At 38.7% G+C, this 18,678-nt stretch overlaps 2 protein-coding genes across 2 annotated transcripts; one reads left to right on the top strand and one right to left on the bottom strand.

Moving 5' to 3' along the window:
• The first annotated feature begins 2,694 nt into the window (after positions 1 to 2,694).
• On the top strand, positions 2,695 to 5,087 carry LOC116263803 (aspartyl protease family protein At5g10770-like). Its single transcript, XM_031643584.2, has 2 exons — positions 2,695 to 3,285; positions 3,627 to 5,087. Exons 1-2 carry the CDS (start codon positions 3,132 to 3,134, stop codon positions 4,904 to 4,906), a joined length of 1,434 nt encoding a protein of 477 aa, XP_031499444.1. The 5' UTR covers positions 2,695 to 3,131; the 3' UTR covers positions 4,907 to 5,087.
• Positions 5,088 to 6,897: 1,810 nt separating this feature from the next.
• On the bottom strand, positions 6,898 to 18,678 carry LOC116264782 (uncharacterized). Its single transcript, XM_031645166.2, has 10 exons — positions 18,333 to 18,678; positions 14,469 to 14,560; positions 14,236 to 14,338; positions 13,767 to 14,032; positions 13,291 to 13,422; positions 12,845 to 12,964; positions 11,428 to 11,568; positions 10,064 to 10,278; positions 9,736 to 9,889; positions 6,898 to 8,303 (listed from the first exon to the last, which is right to left on the bottom strand). Exons 1-10 carry the CDS (start codon positions 18,511 to 18,513, stop codon positions 8,085 to 8,087), a joined length of 1,623 nt encoding a protein of 540 aa, XP_031501026.1. The 5' UTR covers positions 18,514 to 18,678; the 3' UTR covers positions 6,898 to 8,084.

Genomic DNA, 18,678 nt, shown 5'->3' with positions numbered 1-18,678 from the left:
CTATCTTCCGAATAAACGGCCGTCGAGATTTGTTGAAAGTGCCGATTTGCTGCGTATCTAAACCTCACAAAAATCTCCCAGCCATTCGATCCCTAGATGAACAGCAAACGAAAAATAATCAGGAACAAGTGATGGGGCGCCGTGGTTTTAAACAATTTAGACCCCTATGCTATGCCAACTTCAATTTTGACTCGCCTTTTATTTGCTTGACCTTATTAAATACAACATTTTTAATGTTGGCCTCACATTCATGGATAAAATTTTACATCGATCAGTTTTCCGTCTTCTTTGCAAATAATGAATCATGGTTGCGTTGATCTGCGATATCATTTTTATTCACATATATGCTTGACTATGCATTTTTTTTCTTACTTGGATCGCATTTCCATATACATATATAGCCACATGGGTAAGGGATAAAAACGGAACCTCTTAAATTCATGTTGACAAAAGTTTTAAACAAAATATAAACCTTTTAATGTGTTTATAAATACTAATTTAATGCAGATCGTATCTTTTAGTTCTAGTCATTTTTATAAAGATAATTGATCTTCGTACTATCAAAAATTGGATGTTTTAAGAGCCGTTCATTTATTTACTATTAAAAAACATTAATAAGCGAGAAAATAAGTAACTTAATATATGCTTCTCATCAAATCATTTTTAAGATCATATCCATTAGATTGTAAAAAAGAAATATTTTAATAATTAATTTTTTGTTTGTTCGTACTCATCATACGAACCTATAATGTTTCAAATAAGACATATAATATATAGTAGTAAATTCAATTATGACGTTTCATATTCAGTGTGTTAGGTAGCAGCCTTAATCAGGTTGGGAGTACTTCACTAGTTTTCTTTTCTTTTCTGTTTTTTTCTTCTTCTTCCTTTTGTGAGGCGCGGGGTTATTTTGATATTCAAGTTAAATGGTGAACAGAATCTGAAAATGATAGAATTCTGGGAAATATTTATTATTTTAGCCATAAGGACCCCACACGCTTGTTCAAAAGACCCTTGACTTGGAGGTCTTGAAGTTTCAGAGGGTGGACAATAAGGATTTCACATTCAAACAAGGACAAAACAGAGTGGACAGCGCATGTGTCCCACTTGAGTGCTCTTTTATGTCCATGAAGAAAAAGCTCGTTCGTCTATAATACAAGCAGTCTTTAGTTTAATTTCCACAGCCATCTAAACCAGGAGTTACGCTAGCTTTTGGATGATTGAAAAAAAATGTCGTTTTATGAAAAAATTGGTCTTGTTAAAATTTGGTTTTTTAATTAGTTGTTTTTCAGACCGTTGGTTTATCGAAGCTCATAAGCCAGTTTTGATCGTCATCCAAATATGTCTTCAAGTGTTCTTTTGCTTCGAAAATACTGTTTTGGGATGTCATCCACATGCACCTGGGCATTTGATTGCCTTTGATCTAAAATTCTTGAGATTTGAGAACCCTGGATTTAGAATTGAACCATTTACTTTCCAATCTTAATCCGACCCTTTCTCAACCTATAAAAAAAAATAGTAATAAGGATTTCATGTGTGTATGTTGAGTCTGACCTAAGATTCTTAATTTAATGAACCATGGATTTTCCTATAGATCTTTTGTCTCATGAGCAAAAGTAAAACTAGGGGCGAACACAAGCTCGATAATAGCTCGACAGAAGCAGCTCGGGCTCGACTCGGCAATTACGTGTTGAGCTCGAGCTCGACTCGATTAAGGCTCGACAAACTCGTCAAAATATATGAACTGTTACTTTGTGATAAAGGGAGCTCGACTCGATTTAGGCTCGACTCATGAACTCAAACTCTACTCATTAAGCAAATGACTAGCTCGAACTCGTGCTTTAACAGTCGAATTCATGTAGCTCGACTAGTTGTTCACCCCTACACAAAACCCCTGAATTTTCAACTTGGAAATAATCAAAATGTCTATGCCTAAGTATATTTCTCAAGATTAAGCAAGACTTGTAACATTGCAATTTAGAAACTTAAAAGTACGTAAAAAACTTTCCAAAACTTTCCAAAACAAAAAGAAAGAAAAAAACGCTCAATGGTGTTTGTCTTTTATGTAGAATATGATGTCAAATCTTCATTAGTACATTAGAAAAAGATTACGCTCTTGACATTTAAAAAGACGAACGCCAAATAAAAAGTGGGCAAACCCCTCTGCTTGACTTTGAGTCAAACACGGAGAAAATTGTCTACATGAACTTGGGGTCCCTCAGGCCTCTATGTGCAGGTGAATATTACAGGCGGCGAGTACAGTTAGGCCGCCCCAACGGGGACCCATTCAACTTGGCTGCAGACGGAACGGAACATGTTGCCCACCGTGTTAGGCCATGTTTCTTGGACATTTTTTATTGTTGCAGACATAAAATATATTATAATGCCCTGCAAAAACCATCGTTGATGTGTGCGCATAAAACAAGATAGAGAGACTTGGAAAGACTTTAGATAGAGAAAAAAAACAAAACTAAATTCTAGAACCAATTATTGAGACAAAAAGAACTAATTAATGAGAATTTTCTTTTTTTTTTCTCTCTCTTTATTAATTGTTCAACATCAAGCATCAATCTATAAGAAATGCAATGGAGTGTTGATTCACTTGTCCTCTACAGCTAGCAACAGTTGTTTGCTTCTGATTTCCACCGCAAGTCTTGTCTGAAATTTTGTGTAGGACATCATAAATTATACATCCAGGATTACCGGATCGCCATGCATATGGTGCTCATTTTTTTCATTTGCATTCTGCCATCTATTCTTTTAGACATTTTTTTTCTTAGTTGTGGATGCAATCAAACACGCTTACCGCCTGGCAAAGCTACAAAAGAAACCGCAAAATTTGACTCCTTGTCCAGGAAATCGGCATCAAGTGTGTTCAACTTGGGTGGATACTGAACTTAATTAGCTGACTTGGTTGCTTGGTCCAGATATAGTACAATTTGAGGGCTGCCATCTCAAACTTTACCACTGATATTGGTTCATGGAGGCCCATAACATTGACTTGAAAATTTGCGGATTTTGATGATGTATTCTCCTTCTCGACGTGCAGGATCATCCATGCACTTCTATAAATTGATCATCACATCCTTGATTAAATTCACTCATCGCAAGAGAAACAATCCACTAAAAGGATGGCAAAGTTCTCGCTTTCCAACCTCACCTTCTTCTTTCTCTTCGTCTCTCTTGCTTCCTTTCCATTCCACAGTGCAAGAAACATCAACCAGCACATTCAGACTGTTTCAGTCGACCAGCTGCGGCCGCCACGTGAATGTACTGCCGGAAAAGGTGAATTCCCCCACGGCCAACTACCAACTTATGCTTTATTGCGAACTGGCTTTTCATTTTCTTGCACAAACCGCATTCATAATGAGAATTGTTTAGGCACATCGATGCGAATTACAACTGTTCTTAGCTCAACCAACAATGTGAAGATTGAAAAATCTTTGAGCTTCAGAGTATCGTATCCAATCTCTTAAAATTGCCACTATCAATCAAGTCTGTGGTTGTCAACTAATTTCAGAAGCACTTGATCAGAAATTTGTATCTGTGTAGCTGGTTGGGGACAATCGTCTTTAGCTCCTTTTCAGGTCGAACTCCTTTTCCAGGACTGATTGTTCAACTTACAGGTCTCCAAGGCAAGACCACTCTGAAACTAGTCGATCGTCACGGGCCCTGCGCCCCATTCCACCAAAAGACGGGATCAGCCGATGACGGCAAGCGAGATTCCGAGGAGCTCCTCCGGCAAGACCAGCAGAGGGTTGATTGGATCCATTCCAGAACAGCTTCTCTCCCATTATCACCCAAGAAGAATATAGAGGACCTCTTGCTCCCGGAGGCCACCACACAGGTGCCGGCTCAAACTGGATCCTCGCTGGGCAGCGGAAACTTCATAGTCGACGTCGGCCTGGGCACCCCCAAGCAGGCCTTCAACCTCGTCTTCGACACCGGTAGCGACCTCAGCTGGGTCCAGTGCGACCCCTGCTTGATCTCCTGCTACCAGCAACAGGGTCCAAGGTTCAGCCCATCCGCCTCCTCGACCTACAGGAACGTGCCCTGCTCGGCAGCCGAATGTGCAGAGGCGAAGCTCGAGTCCGGATTGAACGGATGTTCCACTTCCGGCTGCATCTACGGCATCACCTATGGTGACAATTCCTTGTCTGTTGGATTCCTTAGTCAGGACACATTGACGATAACGCCCAATGATGTAGTCCCGGGGTTCACCTTCGGGTGCGGCCACAGGAACCAGGGGTTGTTCGGAATGACCGGCGGCATGTTCGGACTAGGCCGGAGCAAACTCTCCGTCCCTTCTCAGACTGCCAACAAATTCGGCGGCGTGTTCGCCTACTGCCTGCCAACTGCCAGCGTGCCTGGATCCTTGGCATTCGGGCCGGATTCTTCCTACAGTTCTGCACAGTTCACACCCCTGCTGACTGGCTCCCAGCCCTTCTATTACCTTACCATCACTGGTATAAGCGTGGGCGGACAACTGCTGCCGGTTTCTTCCTCCATCTTTACGACCTCCGGAACCATAATAGACTCCGGCACCGTGATCACCCGACTGCCGCCAACGGCTTACAGCGCACTGAGATCTGCTTTCCGGACTTTCATGGCCAAATATCCGCTGTCGCAGCCGTCCCTGATCCTGGACACCTGCTATGACCTTTCCAATTACACCACAGTTCAGTACCCTCTGATTGAATTCCACTTCCAGGGGGGCACGAACGTGTTACTCGACTTCTACAACATCTTCTTCGTGCCATCGAGTTCGCAGGCCTGCTTGGCCTTTGCTCCCACCAGCAGCGACAGCAGCCTTTCCATCTTCGGCAACAGGCAGCAGAGGAAGATCTTGGTAGTTCATGATGTCCCAAATGCAAGGATCGGGTTCAAGCAAGGAGCTTGCAGTTGAAATTTCCGTCTTGTTGGCACTCGTTTCGTCTCAAGTCTGATTGTAAGAAGTAGTGCAAGAAATGTGCTTCACTACTTCAATAAATGAAGCGTCAAGTGTCTCTGTTTCTTCTGTTTGGATTCAGCTACCGGCAATATTCCCTTCAGTAGTACAAGGTATTGGCTTTAAGCGCCATTCTGATTGTCAAAATTGATGTGGGTCTGCCCACATACATATACGGCCCCGCGTTCCTAGTAAGCTGGCCGATCTGATAAAAGGTTAAATATATTAGTTTGTCTCAAAAAGCCAACATCTTCAAGAAAGATGTCAAGTGATCTCTGTTCTCAGCCGTTTTTTTTTTTTGTCATTCGAGACAAGTATTTATACGACTTCGACTCAAATATAAGAAGCCCGTTTTGAAAAGGAAAAAACCGGGGATGATCTCACATATAACAACGAGATATAATCTATCCGCCTCTAAAATTGACTACTGAATTTTTAAATTCTTTCCACCCTGTCGTTCTTATTTTGCTCTTTAATTTCACTTTCTAGTTACCATAAATATTTTACCTTTGAACTAAGAAGAAAAATGGGTAGTTACTCTTTTTCCACAACTAGATATTCAAGTTGAAGAGTCATACCAAGCTGAAGAGCGTACCATAGTTCTACTTATACCTGAAAACAAGTTGAAAGTATAAGAATATAACCTTGAGGGGTTTTTGCCGAAGATGGTTTCCCTAAAGAAACTTTAGGGAAGTAATATAGCATTTTTGGAAAGGTCATCCTGAATCCAGTAAAAAAAGTAAAAATTTTGACTTTTCTTGGAGGCTTCATGCCTACCTTATACAAATATTATGTCGACCGTTATGCTAATTTAGTCGGCAATGCTTCAGAGAACTTGGCCCAAGTTGCCCACAAATGCTCCAGTCATTTAGGAATAGTAACTGACTAGCATCACTGGAACGTCATGAGTTCGACCGTCGCATGGCACCTCGTAAAGCTGGCCAGGTTTTCCACGAGTGCGCCGCATTCATCTAAGTGCTAACTTTAGTCTTTGTTATATATAACCGGCAATGGTTGGGTGATTTTTCCATGTCCTATCAGGCTTGGGCTTTGTCACATTTTGCGCGGCCATGACAGATTAAACTGAACCATATACATGTATCGGTGGTGTACATGCTTCAGATTCAAAAAATATTACACTGACAATCAAACTCGGTCAGATTAGGAACAGTTTAAAAAACAAAGCAATATAAGACGAATTTTAGAACCACATTCTAAGAACTCGTATCCACAGGTGTATGTGTTCATGCACACGTTTGAGACAAATAGGTCGGCCAGCAAAAAACCTAGCCGAAGGCATAAGCTTAGCCCAGCTTGGGGTCGATTCATATGCCGAAAATCTGGTCCCACAACCAAAAGTGAGTGAGAAATGGTCTAGAACATTTTCACCAGGACCATCAAATACTAACTCTTTCCTTGACTTTCATTTAGCTCTAAGGTTTCAGAATAACCATCATACAAGAACATTGAATTATTTCTCCTGTGAAATACTGTTACATATTTGGTTGTCGCATATCAATAGAGAAACTGGAGGTAAAAGGCAGCTTTTGTCACGTAACATAAAGTAGGAAACTTATATTTAAGCCTTTATGTTTTCAGCTGAGTCGGCCAAACGGACCTTAAACAACCCTATTCATGAGCAGATTCTTCTACACAATTTTATACAAGTATTAATTTATATGTCATGTTGGTTAAAGTGTTCTCACACAACCAAACAGCTTTTGGATATGGAAATACAAAATCATACAAAATCCGAAAGTGTAGATCAAGGCTACTTTGTGGAAAACAAAGAAAACAAACCTAAAAGATGTGAAGTTTCAAAGCTTGCCTTGATGACATGTCGCAAGGAATTAAGACAACGTTCACACATAATGTTTTAAAACAAACTTCCATTGACATGATTGGCCAGAACAACGCAGAGAATCGTGCAGCTAAAACTGCAAGGAGGAGCACATCAAGATATTTTTCATCTTTTACCGGGAAAATGTACAAGTACCCACAATGAGTTTACTCGTCCTGAAATACAAGAAAAACCTGAACCTAAACTATGCATAAGTGGAGCTAAAAGGATAAAAAGTGGAGCAATATCTTACAAAAAAATAGAGGTGATATATAACGCTCACACCTTGGGATGACATACTGTCATTGGAAATGAAACTACAACATAGAGCAAAAGCTTTAATATAGACAGGGCCATAATGTCATTCTCCTTTTAAAGCAATATCAACACAAGAACGGCGATCTCAAGACGTGGATAACATGCCATTGATTTTGATAATGACCAAAGTATCGGTTTGAAAAATATGAAGCATTTCAGTTCTAATTATGAGCTGTTTTTCATGCTAACAGTAAAATCTAGGAGACCAAAACTTTCAGACAGGCAGGTGAGCTGAAACAGACGATATCAACCCAAGCATGAGGCTTGAGAATTTCGACAAAATTTTGGCTCATCTAAAGTACGTTCGGATGTAAACACAAAATTTAAGACAATTGAAGGTTGGGTTGTAAATGTTGTTACCTATCTACAGAACAACCTAACCTTTAAAACTTTTTTAGTTTCAAATAAGATCTTCAAAACTTGAGAAATTTCACTTTGAAATTATTTCCAAACTAAGTGTTTCTGTCAAACAACATATGGAACAAGTTTCTTGGGCTAATAGTATATACAAAAACAGAAAACCAGCTGCAACAGACAGCAACAAACTGATGAACCTCAAGAATCAGGCTCATTTGTATGGTTGGTAATTGATATGTCAATTGTGAACGAGAAGGATACTTTCAAAAGTAAATCTCTTCAAGACCTATTAATCTGATATATGTTTACTTGAGAAAGCAATGCAAATGTAACACCGGAACTTCAGATAATTGATTTGAAATTGTGGATTTGTTATTTGAAGATGTTCCTAAGTTCGAATGCTGTCAAAGGTAACTGCAATTGGCTGGGAATCTGGTTTTGAAAACTTTGGTCATCATAGGGAGAGGTTTCATTAGTTTTATCAATATCGAAGTCAATGACATTTTTAATCAGCTTGAGAAACCTCGCCTGCAGCATTCACCTCAGATTCAGCTTGGTTGCTGAACAGAAATTTTAACCATCTTTTTTCCCGGAACTTTTACTTCAGGCTGTGAAATCTGCTCAAGACCCCAATAGCAGTTCATAAACATGGCTTCCGCTCTCCCCACCGACACGCTTCAATTGCTCAAAATTCTTGCGAGTGCCCAAAAAGTTTAACCTTTTGAAAGACACAAGGCCATTTTCTATGGATCTTTTGCTGGCATATACAGACCTCAGCTGATCACCATACCTTGAGTCCGTATTGATTGCAAGTTCTATTTCATCAGCTGACATATTCTCCTAAACAATCAAATGAAAAAGGAACTTAATAAAACCATGTGCTTTAAAATAGAAATGCAGACACAACATATGCTAAAAAGACTAAGAAAGAACAGAGTAAACCCTCAAAAACATTCTGAGAGATTCAGATGCAAGCAGGAGAGCGCAAGGAGTCAAGCTGCTTGAAATTGTGATGGTCTAAAGCTCAATTGGCAGATTACATAGTGAATCCCAATTGTTAGGCCAAGCTTGTATGTGTGAAGCAGTATGCAAGTAAAGGTCCTGAGGTCCAGCAGCCTCAGTCAAACTTGAGTAGGCTCAACTCAGATACAACGGGGGATATATATACATCTAATCGCACAGACGTAATTTGTATGGCTAATCATATAAGGATCAGCACTTAGATTGCTCAACTATGATGCATAAACAGCCTAATTTTCATAAATATTTTAGCCTCAATAAACTAATATCTTCTGTCGAAACGCATGGTTCAGACTTCAGACGTCGTCTCTTAGAAGATGGACCATAACTTATATATTTGAAAAAAAAAACACCATGGTGTTAGAGCAAGAGAAAAAGAGAGAACCTTAGTGTGCACATTCTGAAGCCACACATAGCAAATTGAAATATGCACACTGGCACATCCTTTATTACAGGGCTTGCCATGTCAGACCATGCCCTGTTTCTCTCCTGAGTCTCCCCAAGGAAGCATGCAGCTTCTCTCTCTCTCTCTCTCTCTCTCTCTCTCTCTCTGCTAGATACCTGACCACTTGGACAAGGGATAAAAACCACACTTCCTAAATTTGTGTTTTAAAGTATTTTAACCAAAATGTGAACCTCCTAATCTGTTTATGAACATTAATTTAATATAAATCATGTTCCAGTTCAACTCATTTTTGAAAACAAAAAATGATCTTCATACTATTAAAATTTTGATGTTACAATAGCCATTCATTTTTATTGTTAAAAAAACACTACTTAAGTAAGAAAACAACTAATTTAATATATGTTTCTCACCAAATCACTCTTAATATCATATCTATAAGGTTAGATTGCAAAAAAAAATATTTCAATAATTAATTTTAATGGGTCTGGTTTTTATCTCTTACCCAAGTGGTCTGGTTTTTACCAATGTTCATATGCGTGTGTGTGTGTGTGTGTGAGTGAGTGAGTGTGAGTGTGTGTGTGTGTGTCTATATCAACAAGACGAGGTCATATGCATCAGCAAGAATAGAAAACAACCTAGTTCATCACATATATTTCAGTAGATACAACTATCCAGAATAGTGCAATGAAACTTACCAATGGTTGACAATGCTATTCTATGATTTTTGTTTGACAAAGCATGTCGAACATGCAAGAGCATGACCTTTATCAATAATGAATTTATGCAGCTCAGTTTAAGCTTGAAGAAGAACACAAATTCACTTAACAGATGCAAAAAGGATTTTACCTGATAAAATGAATAAATATGATCCAAAATCTGTAAGCATGTGAATCCGTTAGTACTAAAATATGTTCTCAATGAAGGCCCCATCTCATCAAAACGATCCACTGGGAAAAGTATGGTGAGGAATGGACCCTTGAATATCACCTCTCTCTTTTCACTGTAGTTAAAGAAAGAGAAAGAAATGAATCAAACTACAAAATTTTGACCTAAATGTTATTCAATTTGAACTTAGTCAACATCATTCTGACACAAGCTACCACAACAGAGTTCAGTTTTAACCTCCAATTAAAACTTTATAAGAAGCATGAAAATTTTGGCCAAATAGGATCACCTTTCTCTCAAAGTGCGTGACGGAGTATCCCCTCCAATATCAGAACCTTCTCCATCACCATGAGTATCAAAGAAACAGGGCGCTCGTTCACTCACATCTTCTGCCCCAGAAGCATCCAAGAATACACAGGCTGCAGAAGCTGGCTCAGAAATTGACCAGCCTATTGAATCAAGAAGGCTGGATGGAGTTATAAGTCGAATTGATGGTTGAAATGACTGCACAAGAAATAGAAATTGAAGAGCATCAATGTAAAGAAGCACCCAGAATGCCAGACTTGATATATGAGAACTAAGAAGGCACAAAAGATTATGGCAGGAACTGAGGTCACTGCGACTTAGGCTTTAACAACACCTATAAGAATTTTGCTTATCAATAACAGAAGGATTCTGAAGCTTTTATCTGCAAGGTTTTTCAAGGGTAACTAATTGGAGAGTTTGTTTTCCTCGAGAATTCAGAAAACAAAAAAGTATAGAAAGAATAACAGAAAAGGCTTAAATTTGAGTTTTCTACTAATTTTCCTACCAGAATATTGATAAAAATCTGTGATCGCTACTAATCATTAAGAGAAATCTACAAAAAAATTAGACATGTTATTTTCACCTTTTTTGTTCTCTTTTATTTTCCTTTTTATGCATTTTTTTGAAAAAACAGTGATGTTTATGACAATGGTTTAGAATGGCATCAGAGTGATGCAAGAGAACCACGAAACAATCAGCAGTCGGGCAAGAAGCTTTTTAGTTGTATGTTGTTTGACATATATTATAACTAAGTCTAACCCAAGACAAATAAACAAAAAATCTAAAAAACTGGGAAGATACAATAAGAATACTAATTAATAGCATCTGTACTCAAGAAAGAGACAAAATCAACAACCAAATAAATGAGTAAACAATACATATGGATGTACTTTGATACTTATAGTCTGGCTCAATTGCTCAAAAAGGTAGTTGCAGTCTTTGCTTGACTCAAACAACAGGTAACTTTCACTAACCAATTCTTATGGTTTTGCTGGATCCTGGATATATTCACTGGATTAACCCAATAGGGCCATTACATGGACAAGCCATGGACACCTAACAAGCAAACTTGCTTTCTCAATATAATTTAGAATGGTAGCAAAAAAAAAAAAAAACAAATAGAACCATATATGTCAAGGATATGAAGTTGGCAGTTTGGCACCTCCACATGCATAACAAACGTGTACGCTACGTGCTTGCAAACTAACACAAGCATCATTTTAGGTGCTCAAAACTGATTCATGATTATACCAGAAAAACAGTTATTGAGAAGAAAATTTTAGCAATCAATAAATAAACACATGCACAATATACATGTCAATGCCATAAGAAGAATAATGTACTGACTTGGGTGTGACGTCCACGTCGATTTCGGATGCCCTTCTTGGCTGAATCTACTTTCTGTTGCCTTTCTTCAACACGCTCTTCAATACTTTTGTATGCAGATGAGATTCCAGTGCTAGAAGGCCATCGTATTCCATTTCTTTCCTGGAAGAGACATAGCTTCTGTATAAAGGCTCAAGCAATAGATTTACCAGCTATTGAACTGAAGTTCTAAGAAAGCACTTTCAAACACAAACAAGATATTGCTTCAGGGTGCTAAACTTCTGAAATTGCATATGCCTAAAAACTGGAAAGTAAAAAGCATAGTTGCCAATGTCGTTCCCAGTAAATTGTCCACAAGATCCTTCACAGGGCTTTTTCCAACATGTAGTTTTTCTCTGAAAAATATCAGGAAAATCTAGATGCTTTAAGAAAAAATATAAAGAACAAAAAAACATATAATATAATTTTTACTAATTTTCTTGCATAAATGTAAAGAATTAAAAAATCTAAAAAACATAAAAGAAATAAAAAATTCACAGCGAAAAATATGAAGAGAAATGACCTTTCTCAAAATCTCGGGAAAATATCTGGAATTTTGGGACGATATCATGACATATTTTTGGAGATCAGAGACTATCATTTTATATGACATTACCATACTTTTGGGATTAAAGGCTGTCACTGTATATAACATTTACCAGTAAAAGACCCCAAATACACAATGAGTTTTTGGTTTGCTGCAACAATCCATTAAACAAACATAACCTCCAAAAGAGAAATCCATCTTTTAGTATATGCTTTATATGCAACTTATTAGTCAGACATATAGGTCATACTTTTGCAAATATTCTGCTTTTATCGCCAAAACAACATAAGCTTCTTTGCAAGGGAAAAATTGCACAACATTTTCAAATCATCACCAAAAGTATTTATCGTTATAATATTAGGACAGGCTCACCATTTATAAATTCAAAAAACAAAATATTTTTATGGTAGAGTGCACATTTTGAATTGCCAAATCTTTTCCCAAAAGAACTTTGCCTACTGAAGAAAAATCTCATGAATAGAAACCCAAGAACTATATAATATGACTTAACATGATTTATTTCCCATTTTCATGTACAAAAGTTGAGAGTCGAAAATAATTTCTCAGACTCTTTCTGAACCACCACCACCTTCTCCAACCCAGAGTTTTTTATGTTCCCTCTGTCAGTAGGGGAGGATATGGCTTAGCAGACTTTTGAGGGAACAAAGGGATGACTAGAGGATGTGGCTCATTGGAAAAGAACATAATGTTCTTATAAGAAACCAAATTGAAAGGCATGCCTTCGCACACATAACAAGCAGGACTGTCCAAATTAATTAACAAAAAGGTGCCTTATGCAAGGTACTTTAAGATAAAGATTGCTAAGAAGAAGAAAGAGGCTGACAAAGAAACCTGCAAGTCAAGACGAATTGCACTGCTAAGTATCATGCCTATCTGCCGTGCAAGATCAGCTGAAAAATGGATAAGTCTCTGCATACGCTTCTCCTTCACTGTTTTCAAGATCCACAGTGGCTGAATTGTTAAAAAGAAAAAGACATTTCATTAATTTCTATAAGAAGCTACCAGACAAAAGCCAAATAGGGAAGAACTTATCGTTTGTATTAGGTAATGACCCTAGCAGGTAACTGACTTGCCCCATGGAGAAGCCTAATTTCATTAGGAAGATGGGTACTTGTCCAGCAAAGTCATCAAATGCTTGGAGAGATGAATCTCAGCCATGTCTCTAAGCTTATGTGACACTTTATTTTGGCATACCCATTTCAAGTCAGAAATACCAATGCAATTTTACAAAGTCTTCAAGACAAACTTAGTAGCAAACAAAAACTTATAAGGCTTACTGTGACAAGATTTCCAGTATATCCGATATATCTCTGAATAAAAGCTTCCTCACAGACTACATGAGTGGCCTTACATCCGATAAACCACTTGTCTACGAACATGGCTCCTTCTCTAATTGCAGCTTCAAGTACCTATAACAATATCCCAGAAATTTCCCTTAGCTGCTAAAACATTTTCTGAATAAATTCCAAAGAAAAAATTCAAATACCGTGTGTTATGAAAAGAGAAAATATTTCTGTTTAAAGTTTCTTACAACATGACATCTTATTCGAGACACAGACAACCCTACCAAGGACCAGACTGAATCAACAATCAGAACTAGTAAATCCATCATAAACGGGTCTTAAATGGTACAAAGATCCTAAAGGTTTTTGAAACGTGAGCAAGTTATTGCTATTTTAGTAAAAGCTGGGTGTCCTTTCAGTAAATAATGGAAAAAAATTTACTTGCAGCAGAATGGCATGCCATAAATCACCTTGTTATGAAGCTCACTAGAAATGTCTGGATCAATAAATATGCAGGCACCAGCAAGCGTGGATCCCTTGCTGGCCCCAAGATCCTTTCCAAAGGAACGGATATGTGCCTGCAAGTTCATGCCAGGTGACTCCATTTTCTCAAGCACAGCTGCAGGTAAGCAAGAATTTTCAGCTTCTGAAAATGATGTAAGCCGACCCGAGTCCTCCATAGGCAACCCAGCACTGGCAGAACTTCTGACACTGTAAAGTGGTTCACTCAGCCTAACTGCAATATCAAACGTCCAAATATACCATAAAGGGATTTTAGTGAAGCGGCTTTAGAATTTAATGAACTGTGATTAAGTAAGAATACCAACATTCTTATGATACAAGAAGTCTAAATAATGGTTACTGTAAAAACCCAAGGTGCATTCTCCGGTAAACAATAGTATAAGAGAGTAAAATTACCATCAAAAGTGAATTGCTTACCATTCTGCCTGACACTGTCTACAAACCAGGCCAAGCTAACAACAAGAAGGCCATTCTGAGACCCATGTTTCAGTGCATGCTCAAGCTTGCGGCTACCAAAACTGTAGGAAACGTTAAGTTCACATGAAAATCGTCTATTTTTACTCTTTTTACCATTAAAATGAAATGTGATGGAGATAAATAAAGAGGCAACATCAAGTAAAGTGCCCCCTGAGGGTCTTTCATTAGGATATCTGGACCACAAGATGAGTGCATTGAGGATGCAAGCTAGAGCTGTATTGACCGCCCAATCTCTCTGTTGCCTCCATCACTTGCTTTCTTGCTTCTGTTAACAAGTGCACTTACTTTAAATGAGCAGAAAAACAGCAAATTTGACAAAATCCAAAGAGATGCTAAGGAAATAATGGCACAAATTCATCAACGAGGAACTCTGAGAGAAAGGAGAAGCCTCTGTGGAGAGAAACAGAAGCATGGAAACATGCAAAGTTCCATATGCAACGGATCAATCAAGAACTATCAGAAACTAATGAAGGAACAACATTCAACAGCAACTCCGAGGCGGATGTAAAATTCAGGTTCACAGAACAGTTGGGATTCAAGAGGCATGACAATAAACCAATTTACTGCATTTTTACCATCTCCACACTCTCGAGCTGGACAAGAAGAGAAAACACCAAACTAAACTAGGTAGTATAGCCCTGCGCAGTGAGGATTATACAACAGCGAATTTTCACCAAATTCGTGGACTGAGCATGCGCGTTGTAATATTTTCAGTTTACCATTTTTGCACGTGGGGCTGGCTAGGAACCCGACGTAAGAAAATGCAACCAAATCTTATAGATTAGGACAACTGTGGTCAATAAGGTTTGTATAACAGGAAGAAATTCAAGAGATTCATGGTCTGACATGAGCATGAACTTTCAACATTTCCAGTTTGCCACTACTATATTTTTCTGGTAACACATAAGCAAAAATGCAAAAAATAAATAAAACGTTGGCAAGAAGAGATCCCGTAAACATCAGAAGGACAAATTTATGTCTTTGTTTTTAAAGATGAAATTATCAAATGCAAATATTTATTTCCCTTCCCTTGTGCACCCATGCCTTCTAAAGGGTTGCATTGGTCAGTTTGCCAATGACGATAGAACCACAGCCTCTACTAAATCTGTTCACCATTTCGTAAGGGATTAATAGAGTACTACGGCTAGACAATTCCAGTTTAAGTTTTAACAGTTGAATCCACGCGTTCAGTAAAACACTTGGAACGTTTCATTTTTTTTTTTGGTTTCTCACGTCAAGTGTGGTTCTTCCCCTGCTCAAAATTGAGGGTGGGCTATTTATAAAAGTCATCAAAGTGGGTGAAAATAGTGTTGTGCAAAATGCTTCAGTTTGCCAACTAACAGGAATGAATTTGACAACTGATCCTAATATAGTCACATATTTGGAACTCCTTGTGTGACTCATCAAAAGATGATCCAAATGACCGCGGCAACATAGGTAACTTTTTTTTTTTTTTTTCATCCATTGGAAAGATGGGAGCGCCATATCTCTCACTATATATATGCCACAAAAACTGGATTACCAATGATACCTCGGCAAGAGCAAAAGCGCCACGTGAGAAGGAAGACTATGACCGCCTCGGCCTCAATAACAGCTTCACGTGGTGCGAAGTCCGTATCGGGAACCACGTGTAAAGCCACTAAAATCCGCAAATTAGATGCCGCATCGGTTTCACCGTAATGAATCATTTTCCTTCAAGTAATAGCATTTTACTTTAAAGCTGGCACCATATTTGTCTTTTCCCAGCCGTGGTAGCCGGAGTCGTAAACTTATAGCAACAATAACGGCAGCAGCAAGGTGACAATAATAAAACAATGGTAGTAACAGTATTTATTGGTCCTTCTTGTAATTGTAATAAGGATCGCAGAAAAGCATGTGGCGGAGCCGGGAAGATGAAAGATAACTGTCGTTGGGGTCTTAGTAGTGGGAACGTGGTCATCTCAGGACGAGCCATGCCGTAACAAGGATCCCACGTAGTGACAAAGCAACATTGTTAGTGCAGCCGATACGGACAATTAAAATACTTGAACCGTCAAAAACGTGCTCAGCACACCAAGGGTTCCAAAAGGAAGGCAAAATTAACCACCAGACGATCTGCATAGAGCAACCCTTTACTCATTTTCTTCCGGAAATTGAAAAAAGCCATTTAGAGGTTCATCGAAAAACTTTTGAGTTAAGCAGCTAGCTTTCATTAAATCGAACGACCACTCCAAAGAATAAAACCATTCATCATTTTTTACAATTGATCTAATCCTCAGGGTCCTGCATCAAATTAACAAGGACAGTCGGGATCATCAGCCAAACAGCAACCAGATATTCCGGTCATAGACTCGCTCAATTTGCTGATTCAGCTTAACAACCGCATTCGACAAGAAAATAAGAATCAGAACATATATAGGACTTTGTATTGGAACCAAAATTTTGTCATTTTTCTTCAGTTTCCTCTAGTGTTAGAAGTTTTTACCTGTTTCATCTTGGACTTGCAGGCAATTGACAAATACATTCTGCCCTATTGCTAAAAATCGATCCCTGCTTAATGTTTCAAAATAGTCAACCGGTAAAATTAATCAATCAAAATTTATTTGGATAAGGACATTGATGCTAAGGAAAAAAAAATTAACAAAATAACAAATAAATACTTTTTCAATTGACATAAATTCATTCGGTTCGGTACGTAACTATAATAAGCTCTTCGTTCTATTTACAATATTTTTATAGTACTGAAGTTGTCTCAACTCTCAAAATTAAAAGTGCAATCTTGCGTGTGGCTTTGCCATAATAAGGTGGAAATTGATGTGCCAATGCCTGTAAAAATAGAATATAAATTTGAGAAAACATAAGAGTAGTTAAAACATAAGTGACGTAATTACAGAAATGCTTTCTAGGAAAGGGTTTGCAAATAAAAAAAAAACAAAAGGGCTTAATAAGGTTCACAAAAAAAAAAGGTAAAAGTACAAACGTGAACTTCAATTATTAATGTATAGAAAGGGGTGCTAGATTTAAAATTTATTTTGACGCCCATTAAACATGGCAGTTTCGTGAGAAACAGAATAACCATATATGCATATATACACGGAAGAAACAAACTTTTGCTCCTCTAACCGGCAGGTCTTTAAAGAAGCAAAAAAAAAAACCAGGTTACGTGAATTGGAAAAGCTCACAGTTACTGTGAACCCCCACCACCACCTAACTCGCTTATCAAAGAACAAGGTAAGACCACCATGTTTACTGCAGGGACTGTGCCCATGAAAGGTGATGGTGTCTTTTCTTTCCAACCTTTTCTACCACCAAAGTGGCGCGCGCCAGTCACTTTCGCCCGCAAAAACGCTCGGTTTTTATGTACCGAAATGACATTCATATCCCGGTCTGTAAGCGGGAAACAAATTTTGTTCGAGGGGCATATTCGTCACGCTGATGTAAGAAAAAGGAAAATTGGAAAAGCGGAGGTGACAACAGGGGGCACCTAAACATGAAGCTCAGAGGCATGCTTCCCCTTTAACAAGCAGGGTGATTTCAGAATTTTGAACCAGCAAGAAGCCGAAATATCGGGAATAATTATTCACGATCATCTTATCGGCAGTAAAATCAATCGTTTTAGAACGATTTCACTAATATTTCCTGTTGTTTTCATTCCCTTGCCTCAGTTTCGGAAATTTCTTTTGGCGAAAAAATGATGGAAAAAGAGTTGTTCTTTCGGATAATTTTTCGATGAATAAGTTCACAACCTCTGGAAGTTGATACCTTCTCAAGAAAATTAAAATCTCCGTCACCCCCGAATGGGGTTCCGCCTTTCCGGCGATCGACCGGATGGATACTTTCGTCTATGTCGACATGTAAGAGGGCACCGATGTCAAATCGTCATAGAAAACTTTTCAAATTTCGAAAAAGGAGAATTAATACTCTAGATATTCTAATACCACGAGACGGAAGAAATTCAAACTTCGAAACTTTACCATTTTGCCCGGCCTTGTAAGCCCTCATCTCACTCACTCACACGCACACACAGAGGCAGGGGAGAGAGAGAGAGAGAGAGGAACCTTTGGACAAGCCTGTGACGCAGATAACCAGCCCTGAGAAGGGTCCGGTGACGCCAGACGATGCCGGAGATGCAGGAGGACAGCCGCCGCGAAGACCTCCCATCGCCGGAAAATTGGTAGGACCGCTGGAGAGGAGGCGGGCGCAACCCTTGCTGTAGACGACGTCGACAAAACCCGCCATCGGATTCACTATTCGACCATCCCTTGGCTTCTAGGGATCACAAGTCTTCGTGAATGACCGCAACCAGCACGGTGACGCCGGGGATCGCCAGAATCCGGGGTCTTTCAGAGGAGGGGAAAGAGAGGAAGAGAGAGAGAGAGAGAAGGCGGCAATTCTCTGAGGATC

Source organism: Nymphaea colorata, chromosome 11 (genome assembly GCF_008831285.2).
Source record: "Nymphaea colorata isolate Beijing-Zhang1983 chromosome 11, ASM883128v2, whole genome shotgun sequence".
NCBI lineage: Eukaryota > Viridiplantae > Streptophyta > Magnoliopsida > Nymphaeales > Nymphaeaceae > Nymphaea > Nymphaea colorata.
The sequence above is the reverse complement of the archived record's forward strand: the minus strand, read 5'-3'. Positions and strand labels throughout refer to the sequence as shown.

What these genes read in the sequence shown, in the direction of transcription:
- LOC116264782 (XM_031645166.2), bottom strand. Translation starts at nt 18,513, where the DNA reads ATGGCGGGTTTTGTCGACGTCGTCTACAGCAAGGGTTGCGCCCGCCTC. An exon ending in CAATTCGTCTTGACTTGCAG is followed by an intron (nt 11,569 to 12,844) that starts GTTTCTTTGTCA and finishes TGTCTCTTCCAG; the next exon opens with GAAAGAAATGGAATACGATG. An exon ending in GACGTGGACGTCACACCCAA is followed by an intron (nt 10,279 to 11,427) that starts GTCAGTACATTA and finishes TTTCTTGTGCAG; the next exon opens with TCATTTCAACCATCAATTCG.
- LOC116263803 (XM_031643584.2), top strand. Translation starts at nt 3,132, where the DNA reads ATGGCAAAGTTCTCGCTTTCCAACCTCACCTTCTTCTTTCTCTTCGTC. An exon ending in TGAATGTACTGCCGGAAAAG is followed by an intron (nt 3,286 to 3,626) that starts GTGAATTCCCCC and finishes TTCAACTTACAG; the next exon opens with GTCTCCAAGGCAAGACCACT.